The sequence below is a fragment of the Mobula birostris genome, chromosome 5, assembly GCF_030028105.1.
Source record: "Mobula birostris isolate sMobBir1 chromosome 5, sMobBir1.hap1, whole genome shotgun sequence".
In the NCBI taxonomy this organism is placed as follows: domain Eukaryota; kingdom Metazoa; phylum Chordata; class Chondrichthyes; order Myliobatiformes; family Myliobatidae; genus Mobula; species Mobula birostris.
In genome coordinates, this window is record NC_092374.1 from 179,919,282 (window position 1) to 179,933,960 (window position 14,679).

At 55.2% G+C, this 14,679-nt stretch overlaps 1 protein-coding gene across 3 annotated transcripts in view; it reads left to right on the forward strand.

Moving 5' to 3' along the window:
- The window catches only part of slc39a7 (solute carrier family 39 member 7), a 32,827-nt gene extending 18,431 nt beyond the window's left edge, over positions 1-14,396 (forward strand). For 2 of the 3 annotated variants that reach the window (XM_072258976.1, XM_072258972.1), the window contains exons 5-8: positions 4,652-4,774; positions 6,115-6,255; positions 6,668-6,864; positions 11,648-14,396. In XM_072258976.1, coding sequence (XP_072115077.1) covers positions 4,652-4,774; positions 6,115-6,255; positions 6,668-6,864; positions 11,648-11,899 — 713 coding nt within the window. In that variant the 3' untranslated portion in view covers positions 11,900-14,396. The remainder of the gene's footprint in view (positions 1-4,651; positions 4,775-6,114; positions 6,256-6,667; positions 6,865-11,647) is intronic. The other variant, XM_072258973.1, reaches the window with a different exon arrangement.
- The last annotated feature ends 283 nt before the right edge of the window (positions 14,397-14,679 follow it).

Genomic DNA, 14,679 nt, shown 5'->3' on the forward strand with positions numbered 1-14,679 from the left:
ACAATGTCCACCCCACAGTGAAACACTCCCAGGTACTGCCTCTCCTGCAGAGCAACACTCCCTCAGTGCCATGCCCCCTCCCGCAGTGCGACGTTCCCTCAGTGCCACACTCCCCCCGCAGTGCGACGTTCCCTCAGTGCCACACTCCCCCCGCAGTGCGACATTCCCTCAGTGCCACACTCCCCCCGCAGTGCGACATTCCCTCAGTGCCACACTCCCCCCGCAGAGCAACACTCCCTCAGTGCCATGCCCCCACCCCCGCAGTGCGATGTTCCCTCAGTGCCACACTCCCCCCGCAGTGCGACGTTCCCTCAGTGCCATACTCCCCTCGCGGTGCGACGTTCCCTCAGTGCCACACTCCCCACCTCAGTGCGACGTTCCCTCAGTGCCATATTCCCCCCGCAGTGCGACGTTCCCTCAGTGCCACGCCCCCCCCCCCGGCAGTGTGATGCTCCCTCAGTGCCACACTCCCCCCGCGGTGCGACGTTCCCTCAGTGCCACACTCCCCCCGCGGTGCGACGCTTCCTCAGTGCCACACTCCCCCCTCAGTGCCACACTCCCCCCGCAGTGCGACGCTTCCTCAGTGCCACACTCCCCCCGCAGAGCAACACTCCCTCAGTGCCATGCCCCCACCCCCGCAGTGCGATGTTCCCTCAGTGCCACACTCCCCCCGCAGTGCGACGTTCCCTCAGTGCCATACTCCCCTCGCGGTGCGACGTTCCCTCAGTGCCACACTCCCCACCTCAGTGCGACGTTCCCTCAGTGCCATATTCCCCCCGCAGTGCGACGTTCCCTCAGTGCCACGCCCCCCCCCCCCGCAGTGTGACGCTCCCTCAGTGCCACACTCCCCCCGCGGTGCGACGTTCCCTCAGTGCCACACTCCCCCCGCAGTGCGACGTTCCCTCAGTGCCACACTCCCCCCTCAGTGCCACACTCCCCCCGCAGTGCGACGCTCCCTCAGTGCCACACTCCCCCCGCAGTGCGACGCTCCCTCAGTGCCACACTCCCCCCGCGGTGCGACGTTCCCTCAGTGCCACACTCCTCCCGCGGTGCGACGTTCCCTCAGTGCCACACTCCCCCCGCGGTGCGACGCTTCCTCAGTGCCACACTCCCCCAATAGTGCGACGCTCCCTCAGTGCCATACCCCTCCGCAGAGCAACACTCCCTCAGTGCCACGCCCCCCCGCAGTGCGACGCTCCCTCAGTGCCACACCCCTCCCTGCAGTGCGACATTCCCTCAGTGCCACACTCCCCCCGCAGTGCGACGTTCCCTCAGTGCCACGCCCCCCCCGCAGTGCGACGTTCCCTCAGTGCCACACTCCCCCCGCAGTGCGACGTTCCCTCAGTGCCACACTCCCCCCGCAGTGCGACGTTCCCTCAGTGCCACACTCCCCCCGCAGTGCGACGTTCCCTCAGTGCCACACCTCCCCCTGCAGTGCGACGTTCCCTCAGTGCCACCCCCCCCGCAGTGCGACGTTCCCTCAGTGCCACACTCCCCCCTCAGTGCCACACTCCCCCCGCAGTGCGACGCTCCCTCAGTGCCACACTCCCCCCGCAGTGCGACGCTCCCTCAGTGCCACACTCCCCCCGCGGTGCGACGTTCCCTCAGTGCCACACTCCTCCCGCGGTGCGACGTTCCCTCAGTGCCACACTCCCCCCGCGGTGCGACGCTTCCTCAGTGCCACACTCCCCCAATAGTGCGACGCTCCCTCAGTGCCATACCCCTCCGCAGAGCAACACTCCCTCAGTGCCACGCCCCCCCGCAGTGCGACGCTCCCTCAGTGCCACACCCCTCCCTGCAGTGCGACATTCCCTCAGTGCCACACTCCCCCCGCAGTGCGATGTTCCCTCAGTGCCACGCCCCCCCCGCAGTGCGACGTTCCCTCAGTGCCACACTCCCCCCGCAGTGCGACGTTCCCTCAGTGCCACACTCCCCCCACAGTGCGACGTTCCCTCAGTGCCACACTCCCCCCGCAGTGCGACGTTCCCTCAGTGCCACACCTCCCCCTGCAGTGCGACGTTCCCTCAGTGCCACCCCCCCCGCAGTGCGACGTTCCCTCAGTGCCACACTCCCCCCGCAGTACGACGTTCCCTCAGTGCCACACCTCCCCCTGCAGTGCGACGTTCCCTCAGTGCCACCCCCCCCGCAGTGCGACGTTCCCTCAGTGCCACCCCCCCCGCAGTGCGACGTTCCCTCAGTGCCACCCCCCCCGCAGTGCGACGTTCCCTCAGTGCCGCTCTCCCCCGCAGTGCGACGTTCCCTCAGTGCCGCTCTCCCCCGCAGTGCGACGTTCCCTCAGTGCCGCTCTCCCCCGCAGTGCGACGTTCCCTCAGTGCCGCTCTCCCCCGCAGTGCGACGTTCCCTCAGTGCCGCTCTCCCCCGCAGTGCGACGTTCCCTCAGTGCCGCTCTCCCCCGCAGTGCGACGTTCCCTCAGTGCCACCCCCCCCCCGCAGTGCGACTTTCCCTCAGTGCCGCTCTCCCCCGCAGTGCGACGTTCCCTCAGTGCCGCTCTCCCCCGCAGTGCGACGTTCCCTCAGTGCCGCTGTCCCCCGCAGTGCGACGTTCCCTCAGTGCCGCTCTCCCCCGCAGTGCGACGTTCCCTCAGTGCCGCTCTCCCCCGCAGTGCGACGTTCCCTCAGTGCCGCTCTCCCCCGCAGTGCGACGATCCCTCAGTGCCGCTCTCCCCCGCAGTGCGACGTTCCCTCAGTGCCGCTCTCCCCCGCAGTGCGACGTTCCCTCAGTGCCGCTCTCCCCCGCAGTGCGACGTTCCCTCAGTGCCGCTCTCCCCCGCAGTGCGACGTTCCCTCAGTGCCACACTCCCCCCGCAGTGCGACGTTCCCTCAGTGCCACACTCCCCCCGCAGTGCGACGTTCCCTCAGTGCCACACTCCCCCCGCAGTGCGACGTTCCCTCAGTGCCACACTCCCCCCGCAGTGCGACGTTCCCTCAGTGCCACACTCCCCCCGCAGTGCGACGTTCCCTCAGTGCCACACTCCCCCCGCAGTGCGACGTTCCCTCAGTGCCACACTCCCCCCGCAGTGCGACGTTCCCTCAGTGCCACACTCCCCCCGCAGTGCGACGTTCCCTCAGTGCCACACTCCCCCCGCAGTGCGACGTTCCCTCAGTGCCACTCCCCCCGTAGTGCGACGCTCCCTCAGTGCCACACTCCTCCCGTAGTGCGACGCTCCCTCAGTGCCACACTCCCCCCGTAGTGCGACGCTCCCTCAGTGCCACGCCTCCTCCCGTAGTGCGACGCTCCCTCAGTGCCACGCCTCCTCCCGTAGTGCGACGCTCCCTCAGTGCCACACTCCCCCCGTAGTGCGACGCTCCCTCAGTGCCACACTCCCCCCGTAGTGCGACGCTCCCTCAGTGCCACACTCCCCCCGTAGTGCGACGCTCCCTCAGTGCCACACTCCCCCCGTAGTGCGACGCTCCCTCAGTGCCACACTCCCCCCGTAGTGCGACGCTCCCTCAGTGCCATGCCTCCTCCCGTAGTGCGACGTTCCCTCAGTGCCATGCCTCCTCCCGTAGTGCGACGTTCCCTCAGTGTCATGCCCCCCCCCGCAGTGCGACGTTCCCTCAGTGCCACCCCCCCCCGCAGTGCGACGTTCCCTCAGTGCCACGCCCCCCCGCAGTGCGATGCTCCCTCAGTGCCACGTCCCCCCTGCAGTGCGATGTTCCCTCAGTGCTGTGCCGTCCCCCCCCCCGCCGCATTGTGATGCTCCTTCAGTCAGTATTGTCCTTCCTGCAGTGATGCTGTCTTAGTACTGTCCTGTTTTTAACAAACACTCAAAACTTATTACAAATACAAAATACATACAAGGGTCAGGGTTTGCAATGCTAATAACAATTTGAAGATTAAAATACGGTTACTAACATCTAGGACATGCTTGATTCCCTCGGGGACCCACTGCTCCTGGATCCTGGATATCCCCACTGTACCAACAGTGATGGCAAGGACACCCAGGCACGAACTTACCCTGGAAGAGGGGCAGGAAGTCAGCTCAGGCAGAGCCTTCGACTCTCGACCTGCAAGCGGCCATTTTGGCCATGCCTAGGAGAAACCTTATCAGCAGATCCCCAAGCGACCTGTCCCCACTGCACCCTCCCCCCCCCCCCCCCCCGTACTGAGTGACCGTAGATCAGAAATGTGAGGCTGAAGTGCAGCCAGAACTTGAGCGGCCACTTCAGAAATTCAAACAGGGGCTGCAGCCTCACACCCTTCATATATAATGGCATACCGTCTCTTCCTGGACGGGTGGCAGTAAACTGGCTCAGAAATCTGTTGCACGGTGCTGCCCTATGTAACACCCTCCATCCCAGGTCCCCAATTACAGGGGAAAAAGCCCTGCATGAAGAGACTTCTACTGGGGACCTCACTGGCTGCCTGATGGTAAGACAGACCGTCATGAAGTATCCAGGTAACAGGTGAGGGCAATGAAGTGAAAAGTATACAAGGCCTGTACAAGGTGCGTTCGCCCCAGCACCCCTCCCTGCAGGACCGGATCAGCTTCTCTGTTCCCGTTGGCAAATGTTGTTGCAAATTCTACCACCCTCCCTCAGCCTGGGGAGGGGTGAGTGTCCTAGTATTTGCCCCTTTCTTCTGTCTCACAGTGCAGTGTTATTCATTCTGCTCCTGTCTCTCCCGCAGGTCACCACCATTCCCATGTGATGTCTGTGGGTCTCTGGGTCCTGACCGGAATCGTTGCCTTCCTAGTGGTGGAGAAGTTTGTGAGGCACATGAAGGGTGGACACAGTCATAGTCACAGTCACGGTGCGTTAGAACACTTTGCCCTCTGGTACTGTCAGTGGTGGGAGGAGAAACTGTGCCGAGATTAGGAGTATCTCCAAAAATGGAGGGCCAGGTCCTGCAGACGCTGCAAGCCTGAGGTAAAATCTGATGCCGGCTGGATGCACGTGGAATTTAGCAGCATCCATGGGGCGAAGGATCAGGTTGTTGAGGTTTCCATCAGCACTGGCTGCGGTTAGGGTACAGCACGTTTGAAGTTGGGATGGTGAAGGGACTGTTGTTCTCTCTCTCTCCCCCCCCCCCCCCCATCCTGTCAAGGGGGTTTTGCCACCTGGAAGTATTTTGAGTTTGCTGAGAAGAGATTATTGATATGAAACATTGGGCCACTCTCCTTCACCGGAGGGGAAGATATTTTTTGTGGGTCAAGGTGGTGCCCAGATTGAATGGTGAAAGGACCAGAGTTGAGGGAATGGAGGTGGGTTTGGAGGCCTGGATGTAACCAGGGTGCAGGTTTGACTGTGTTTAACCTGTGCCCTGGGAGTGTGTACTAGGGCGGTGCTTCCATTAGTCTTGTGAGTCCATGGATCTGCGCCTGGAAAGTCTTCACTCTCCAGGGCGCAGGCCTGGGCAAGGTTGTACGGAAGACCAGCAGTTGCCCATGCTGCAAGTCTCCCCTCTCCACGACACCAATGTTGTCCAAGGGAAGGGCATTAGGACCTATACAGCTTGGCACCAGTGTCATCGCAGAGCAATGTGTGATTAAGTGCCTTGCTCAAGGACACAACATGTTCCCTTGGCTGGGGCTTAACCACTTGGTTAACCAATGCCTTAACCACTTGGCCACGTACCCACACCAGGGGGGTTCAGGATAAGCTTTACTCTGTGTCTGATGGGACGGGACAGTGTGGTGGGTATTTCACTCTGTGTCTGACCCCAGCAGTGTGTGATGGGGTGGTGCAGAGTGAACTTCACTCTGTGTTTGATAGAATACTGCAGAGGGGGCTTCTCTCTGTGTCTGATCTTGGGAGTGTGTGATGGGACAGCACAGGGGGAGCTTCACTCTGTGTCTGAAAACTGGGAGTGTGATGAGACATTGTGGAGGGAGCTTTACTCTGTTTGACCCTGGGAGTGTGTGATGGTTCAGTGTAGGGGGAGCTTCACTCTGGGTCTGACCCTGGGAGTGTGTGGTGGAACGATGTGGAGGGAGCTTCACTCTGGGTCAGACGTGGAGTGTGTGATGGTTCAGTGTGGGGGGGAGCCTTTGGGACCCTTTGTCTGGTTGTTCACGTTGGGAAGGCGTGATGGTGATCCTGGTGGTTGGGAGAGAGTGCCAAGCCCAGGACTGACCTGCCTTACACCCCCAGCCCCTGCCAAGAGGAAGGAGAGCTCAGAGGAAGAGGAGGAGCGGGTGGAGGACCACAAGCACGGGGAGCCGAAAGGTGGTGTCCGGCAACGGAAGCCCGAGAAACCAGCTGCCAAGGCTGAACCCAAGGCTCCGAGCAGTGGTGAGTGTAGGGTGGGACAGAGGGAGCACTCCTCCTACAATCCCCACTCTCCACCAGGCCCCCCCCCTGCCCTCCCGTCCCCACTCACCCCCTCGCCCTCCCGTCCCCACTCACCCCCCTCGCCCTCCCGCCCCCACTCTCTCCCCCCCCTCGCCCTCCCGCCCCCACTCTCTCCCCCCTCGCCCTCCCGCCCCCACTCTCTCCCCCCTCGCCCTCCTCTCCCCCAGGCCCTGCCCTTCCCTGTATCTTCCTCCTCATGCACGCGCAGCACTGACCACTCTCTACCCGCCTCCCCTCCTGTTCCCTCCTCCTCCACCTGTTACCTTCTCCGCTTACCCCACACACAGACAGTCTCTTCACCGCTTCCTCCCCCAACTGACCGAACTCCCTCTCTCCCTCCTTCCTCCTCCAGACATCAAGGTGTCGGGCTACCTGAACTTGGCGGCAGACTTCACGCACAACTTCACGGACGGGCTGGCCATTGGTGCCTCGTTCCTGGCCGGTTCCGGGGTGGGGGTGGTCACCACCATCACCATCCTGCTGCACGAGGTGCCCCACGAGGTGGGCGACTTTGCTATCCTGGTGCAGTCCGGCTGCAGCAAGCACAAGGTCAGTGGGGCAGGGCTCGGTCCTCTCACCTGTCTGTCTACGGGAGAGCACGTTCATGGCTCCGGCTTCCAGACATCCTTGTCAGGGGAGATGGTGGAAGCTTATACACTAGTGACGTTTCAGAGACAGGTCCATGGAGGGAATGGCAGGATATGATTGCATTATCGCTTCTGGGCCTTTTGGCTGAGATCAGGTGTAGTGTAGCAAATTAACAACAAGGTCAGTACAGCCATGATGGGCTGAAGGGCCTGTTTCTGTTCTGTTCTGTGTTAAATAGAGAACTGGTTTTCCCTCATCTCTCCACGTGACTGAACCACATTGGGTTTGCCCCTCGAAGCCTAACATCATCATAACTGCTCACCGGTGTTCCACGTGAGGTCTACACAGAACCTTGTGTGTCTGCAGTCTACCTCCCATCTGCACAGCTTCTTTTCAACACACCCCTTCATTTCCTGTGTTTCCCTTTTAATAACATCCTTGAGCCTCCTGGTCTCTTGGACTTCCAGTCGTTTACTGTTTAGAAAATACTCCGCTGACTCTGAACCTGACCAGGAAACTCGGACCAACGTTAATTGTTCCTCTCTCCACAGACTCTGGCTGATTCCAGCATTTCCTGTTTGTTTATTTTATATATCCAGCATCTGCAGTTTTGATATTTCTTTTTTGTAATTAGCCATAAAGCCATAAGGCACAGAAAGGGTCCAACACATCCATCCAACCATTTTGCCCATTTGCAGTAATCCCATTTGCCCACATTAGGGTGGTATTCTTCTGTGCTGTGCCTATTTATGTGACTAAATGCCCCTTAAATGTAATAATTGCATCACCTCCACTTTCCAGTTCGAGTGAATCCGTACAGCAAAACTTGCCCCTCAGGTTAAAGCCCCTTAACCCTCATCGAAAACTGATGGCTTTTACTTCCTAATTTTAAAAAAGCTAAAGTCAATTCACCTTCATTTTTTTTGTTCCTGCGTTCAGATCTCCAGCATCTACAGTTTTACAAGTTATTTGCTTTCTTGCTTCTTTTCCGTTTTTTTTCCCCCTGTCAGGAAATACTTGTTGGTCTTGCTTATTTTACTCTCTGCTCTGCCAGTTTCCCAGGCCTCTCACAAAATTGCCTTTGGTACTGCCAACCCCAGCTCCAGCTGAGTGAGGGGGAGGTCGGCATCAAGTTGGGTTTATTGTTGTGTGGACAGGCAGAGTGAGGTACAGGGACAATGAGAAGGTTCCTTGCTGCAACATCACAGGTACCTTGTCGTGCCCTGTTCTCCCAGCTGAGTGAGGGGGAGGTTGGCATCAAGCTGAGTTTATTCGCAAACGACAGGAATTCTGCACATGCTGGAAATTCAAGCAACACACATAAAAGTTGCTGGTGAACGCAGCAGGCCAGGCAGCATCTCTAGGAAGAGGTGCAGTCTCTTCCTAGAGATGCTGCCTGGCCTGCTGTGTTCACCAGCAACTTTTATGTGTGTAAGCTGAGTTTATTGTTGCGTGGACAAGCACAGTGAGGTACAGGGACAATGAGAAGGTTCCTTGCTACAACATCACAGGTACCTTGTCGTGCCCTGATCTCCAAGTACCATCAGGCAGGAGGTACAGGAGCTGAAAGCCCCACGCCAACAGGTTGAGGAGCATTCGGTTGCTGAGCCAACCAGCACAACCCTAATTGCTACCCTCAGCAATACCATGATGACTTTGCAACACACACAGAATGCTGGAGGAACTCAGCAGGCCAGGCAGCATCTGTGGAAAGGAGTAAACAGCTGACACCTCGGGCTGAGACCCTTCTTCAGGGCTCAGCTTGAAACGTTGACTGTTTACTCTTTTCCGTAGATGCTGCCTGCCCTGCTGAGTTCCTCCAGCGTTTAGTGTTTGTGTGTGTGTTGCTCGGATTTCCAGCATCTGCAGGTTTTCTTGTGTCCATGTGACTACTTTGCTCATTTTGCACTCCAGTGGACTCTGCTTTTTTTGTTCTAATTCTATTCTTTATAATTATTGTTTAATTTGTGACTTTCTTGTCTCCAGTGTAATGTACCTGTGAAGCTGCTGCAGGAACATGGGTATGTGGCAGTAGACCTGATATAAACACTGCGAGCTTGTCTTGACATAGCTACTGCTGCACAGAGAATATAAATAACAATGACATGGCAAATAGAAACAGGGGTAGGTCATCCGGCCCTGTTCTGCTGTTCAATGAGATCATGACTGATCTTGCTGTGGTCTCATGACTCCTAATTCCCCTACCGTGGAAAAACCTTTCTCAACTGTATCTTAGATATAATTAATGAGGTAGCCTCTACTACTTTCCTGGGCAGAGATTTCCGACGATTCACTACTTTCTGCGAAAAGCAGTTCCCCCTCACCTCCGCTCTCAATTTACCCCCCTCATATCTACAATATGTCCCCTAGTTCTTGTCTCACACAGTGCAAACAACTTTCCTGCCTTGGTCTTATCTATCCCTTTCATAATTTTATACAGTGCTATAGAAACGTAGAAATCTACAGCACATTACGGGCCCTTCAGCCCACAATGTTGTGCCGACCATCTAACCTACTCTAGAAACTGCCTTGAATTACCCTACTGCATAGCCGCCTATTTTTCTAAGCTCCATGTACCTACCTAAGAGTATCTTAAACGAACTTACTATATCCGCCTTTAGTGGTGCATTCCACGCACCCACCACTCTCTGTGTGAAAAACTTACCCCTTGTACCTACACCTCCTCTCTTGCAACCATTCAGGGCCCCAAACAGTCCTTCCAGGTGAGGCAACACTTCACTTGTGAGTCTGTTGGGGTCATCTATTGCATCCGGTGTTCCCGGTGCGGCCTCCTCTACATCGGTGAAACTCGACGCAGATTGGAGGACCGCTTCGTCGAGCGCCTCCGCTCCGTCCGCCGCAACAGACAGGATCTCCCGGTAGCCACCCACTTCAACACTGGTTCCCACTCCATTCAGATATGTCCATACATGGCCTCCTCTACTGCCATGATGGGGCTAAATGCAGGCTGGAGGAGCAACACCTCATATACCGTCTAGGTAGTCTCCAGCCCCTTGTTATGAATGTAGAATTCTCCAACTTCTGGTAATTCCCTCCCCCTCCCTTCCTGTATCCCTATTTCGCCCTACCCCCTCCCCCAGCTCCCTCATGGTTCCGCCTCCTCCTCCTACTACCCATTGTTTTCAGGGCTATGGCATCAATGCTTCCCCTCCCCCACCCCTTTGTCTTTCAAATTACTGGTCTTTCAACTGAAGCTACAAGCATTCTTCAAATCCTTCCCCATCTTTCATTCTTCAGTCCTGACGAAGGGTTCCAGCCTGAAACGTCGACTCATCGTTTCTGACTGATGCTGCCCGACCTGCTGAGTTCATCCAGCGTACTGAAAGTATTCCCTTGTACCTACTTCCAAGCACCTTAAAACTATGCCCCCTCTTGTTACCCATTTCAACCCTGGGGGGAAGAAAGCTCTGGCTATCCACACAACCAATGCCTCTCATCATCTTATACACCTCTATCAGGTCACCTTGCATCCTCTGTTGCTCCAAGAAGAAAAAACCGAGTTCACTCAACCTATTCTGATAAGATATGCCCTGCTATCCAGGCAACAGCCTTGTAAAGCTGTATAAGATTCCTTATCTTTGGGAATTCCAGTGGGTATCGTCCCAGACAACATAATCCCAAAGATTAAACTCCCACCCCGCCCCAAATCCCTGGAACCAACCTCCTCTGCCCTACTTCCAAAGCCAGTATTTCTCAGGTAAGGAGTCGATACCTGCATGCAGTCCTCCAGTTGCCCAGTACGGTTGGAGCTTAGCTTCCTCGTTCTTAGTTTCAATCACTCTCGCAGTGAAAGCAGGAAATGTATCAGAAACTTGATTTATAGAGAAAGGTTGAATAGGTTTAGGACTTTAGTCCCAGTGGAATGAGGGGAGTTCTTATTGAGGTGTACAAAATTCAGGGCTATGGATAGGGTGAATGTATGCAGGCTTTTCCCCTCAGGTTGACTGAGATGAGAACGAGGGTGCAAGGTGAAACATTTACGACAATTTTGAAGGGGTACTTCTTCACTCAGAGGGTGGTGTGAGTCTGGAACGAGCTGCCGGGGAAGTGGTTCAATTGAGATTGAAGAGATTATTTTTTACTTGTCGCATGTACCGCAAAACATTCAGTGAGATGTGATTGCTGAGCAGTGTGCAAGGGTCATCACCCTTCTGGCACCAACATAGCATGCCCACAACTCACTGACCCTAACCGTAGCTTCTTGGAATGTGGGAGGAGGCTGGAGCACCCGGACGAAGCCCACATACAAACTCCTTACACACTGTGGCAGGAATCGAACCCCAGTCTTGCAGCCGGCACCGTAAAATGATTGTGCTAACCACTACCCTACTGTGCTGCCAGTTTCACCATTTAAGAGAAGGTTGGATAGGGACGTGGATGGGAGAGGCATGGAAGGCTGTGGTCCCAGGACAGGTAGATGCAACTACGTGGAAGAACAGGTTGACACAGACTAGGTGGGCCGAAGGGCCTGTTTCTGTGATGTGAGGTACTCATTGAAGGCCAATATTCCATTTGTCTCCTTGGCAGCCTGTTGTACCTGCAACCCAGCCCTCTGTGACTTGTACAGCAGTCCTTCCAAGTCCCTGCACAATCGCGTGGTGCAGTTTGTCACTTTAAATAAATTGTACATAACTTACTAACTTGAGACAGTGAGGAGAGGGATAAAGAAGTGTCTAGGCTTGTTGGGGAGAGAGCACTGACTCTACCTCTCTCTGTGTTACAGGCTATGGCTCTGCAATTGGTGACTGCTTTGGGTGCGCTGGCCGGCACAGCCTGCTCCCTGCTCGCTGAGGGCATTGATGAAGCTGCCACCCTCTGGATCCTGCCCTTCACCGCCGGTGGCTTCATCTACATTGCCACCGTCTCTGTTATCCCTGAGCTGCTGGAGGACTCCCGGCCGGCCCAGTCGCTGCTTGAGGTTGCAGCTTTGCTGGTTGGCGTCTTCATGATGGTCCTCATTGCTGAGTACGAGTAGGGCCTCTCCTCCTCCTCTCCTTCCCTAACCCCCCCCCCCCTCCCCGGTCTGTGTATAAGGGTGGTGGTGGTGATGGTGGGGTTGTAGTCAGTGGACACGGAGTGAGTGTTGGGCAAGAGGAGGCATAACCTACAGCGACCATCCAGGCCAGAGGGCTACAGAGCCCGAGGCCCGCCTATCCCAAGGATCTTTTTAACGCTCAGGCATCGAATGTACTTAGTTATTTTTTTATACGAAGGATGTGTATTAATGTGTAAGTGTTGGGGTGGAGCTGGTGGTGAGGAACCGTGCTTTGTTGCAAATCAGATCTTTCCAAGTCCATTGTGTGTGTGTGTGCGCATACATACAACTTTTTATGCTTTTCATATATAGTATGTACACAGATAACCGTGTGTGTGCGCGTGTGTTTTTATATTTGTGCATTTCTATGACTGTGTGTATATCTGCATCTGCAGGTTCACATCTGTGTCAGTGCAGCACACGTGTGACAGAGTGTGCGCACACCAGTTGGTCTGTAGATTGAGCGTGACTCTTTTTGCCTGTGTGTGTCTGTGTATGCACCTGTGTACACCTGCACCCCTGGGTGGGTTGATAACCTGAACACTAGGAACTCTCTTGGCTGATGGAGTGTCATTGCCCCTCGGCCACAAATCCGGTTTACGATGACATGCGGCTGACTGTAGCGGACCAAGTTCTCCGGCCTTTTGTTTGTATTGTGCTTGATTACTTGTCTTACATCGCTGATTTTCTTTTTGGGGAGGAGCTTGGGCCAGCTTAGGCTCTGGGTAGGGCAGGGGGGTGCTCGTGGAAGAACTCTCCCCTGTCCATTCTCTTGGTGGAGCTGGTCTGACAGTGCTTGTGGTTCAGTTATGGTAGGATCGGACTTGTTCTTTTGCTCACAAGAAAGGTGGCTGCGTTCTCTACCCCTTGGCCAACACCATGACTGCAAGCAAACCCTACCCCCGCCCCCTCCCAAAATCTTCCATCTGCTGAAGTGGGCTTTGCAAACACACCATTTATTTCTCCGGTTAATTTTGGGCGTTATTTCTGCAGTACTGACACCAGGGTGGCACCTGGTGGCGACCAAGCAAACTGCAAGAGGGGAGCTTGGCTTCTGACCACTGCCAACCAAACCCTTCAACACCCAATCCTCTCATGCCTGGCCAAATGTCGCCAGAGCAGGGAAGACTGCACATGGTGCTTTATGCACACGGCGTTCCATTTCAGAGGTTCCAAGTTTCCTTGAGGCTCCTTCTGAATCGTGTGAACCGATGGTTCTGGGGAGGATTAGATTGGAAGGGGCCCTCATCTCGAGGAACTAGTTCCTCTGAGCCTAGTGTCAGCACGAGCAGCCTGGATGGGAGGGTTTGCCACTGACCCTGAGGGCTGCTTCCCCAATGCTTGGAGAGAGCTGCCCACCAGGGGTACAGCCACAGGTTGTCCCCTTCGATCAGACCTGAAGAGGGCTCCTGGCTGTGACCTTCCCTGGCCCTCTGTACAGTTATGTGGGAAATGTGTGGGTCAAGATGGGAGTGCGGCCTGTTGGTAGGCTGGATATAGTGGGCAATTCCTCAGGCTGATGGGAGTCTCGTTGATCAAGGTAGATGAAAATATGACATTGTCTGTGGGTATTTTTGAGATTAGAATAGGTGTAGAGGAAGGCTGGTGGGTTTCACAAATCAAGGTAGAAGGAGAATTTGGTGAGATGTGAGTAGGGTGGGTATTTGGTGTGTTGGAATGGTGGGATCAGCTTGAGCTACTGTTTCACCAGCAGGTTAATAACGAAGCTGTCTTCCAGGCTCAATCAATGGATGTGATTTTTGATGGAACCTCTTGCCTGAAGTTTGAAGGAGGCAAGGGGTGGGGGGAATGCGTTTGGTCACAAGTATGGGCGGGGCGGTGAACAATGAACAATCGCTTGCAGACCAGTGGACAAAAAGGTCATCTGCCCTGCCCTGAAAAGCACATGGAGATTTGACTCCAACCTGCCCTGTAAAACTGGGCTGTGCTGCCCCAAAAGGTTAAATTCCTCACTGCTGGCATTATTTTTGATATCTATTTAATTCAAATTTGCAGTCCTTTGATCTGTAATTGGGGAGTACTGGTCTTATTGCCTTACAGCAGGGGGCTGTATTAGAATCATGAGTAAAATTGGCTGGGTTACCTGTAGTCATCTCAGATGTGTAATTGTTCTGATAATGATAGCTGTACCAAATAACCTCAATCCTTGCATTCAATAAATGAGTATGAAACACACTGGTTGCTGGAGATTGTACCTTGAGATGGGGTCTGAACCCTCGCCTGTAATGCTTTCTGCTTCTCCAAGCTGCACGCTGTTGCAGAATTATGTGGCACAGATACAGGTCCAACTTGTCTATGTGAGCTTGTCCTGTTTCCTGCCTTTATCCCATTTCCCCTATAAACCTTTCCTTTCCTATCCAAGTACCTGTGTAAATGTCTAAAATGTTGTGTCATTTAAACATTGTAATTGTACTTGCCTTCACCAGCTCATTCCATATACCCACCACCCTTTGGCAGAAACACCTCTCATGAACCTATTCATAACCTTCTCTTCTCACCTTACACCTCTATGCTCTAGCTTTAGACTCTCCTAACTTTGAAAAAGGACTGTAAGCATTCACCCTTTTCCCTCATGATTTTATAAACCTGTGAAGCCACCCTCAGCTTCCTCCAGTCCAGGGGAAATAGCAGATCTATATATCAGAGAAGCCCTCCAGTCCTGGCAACAACTATGCGGGAACTCTCTTGAATTGTTTTTA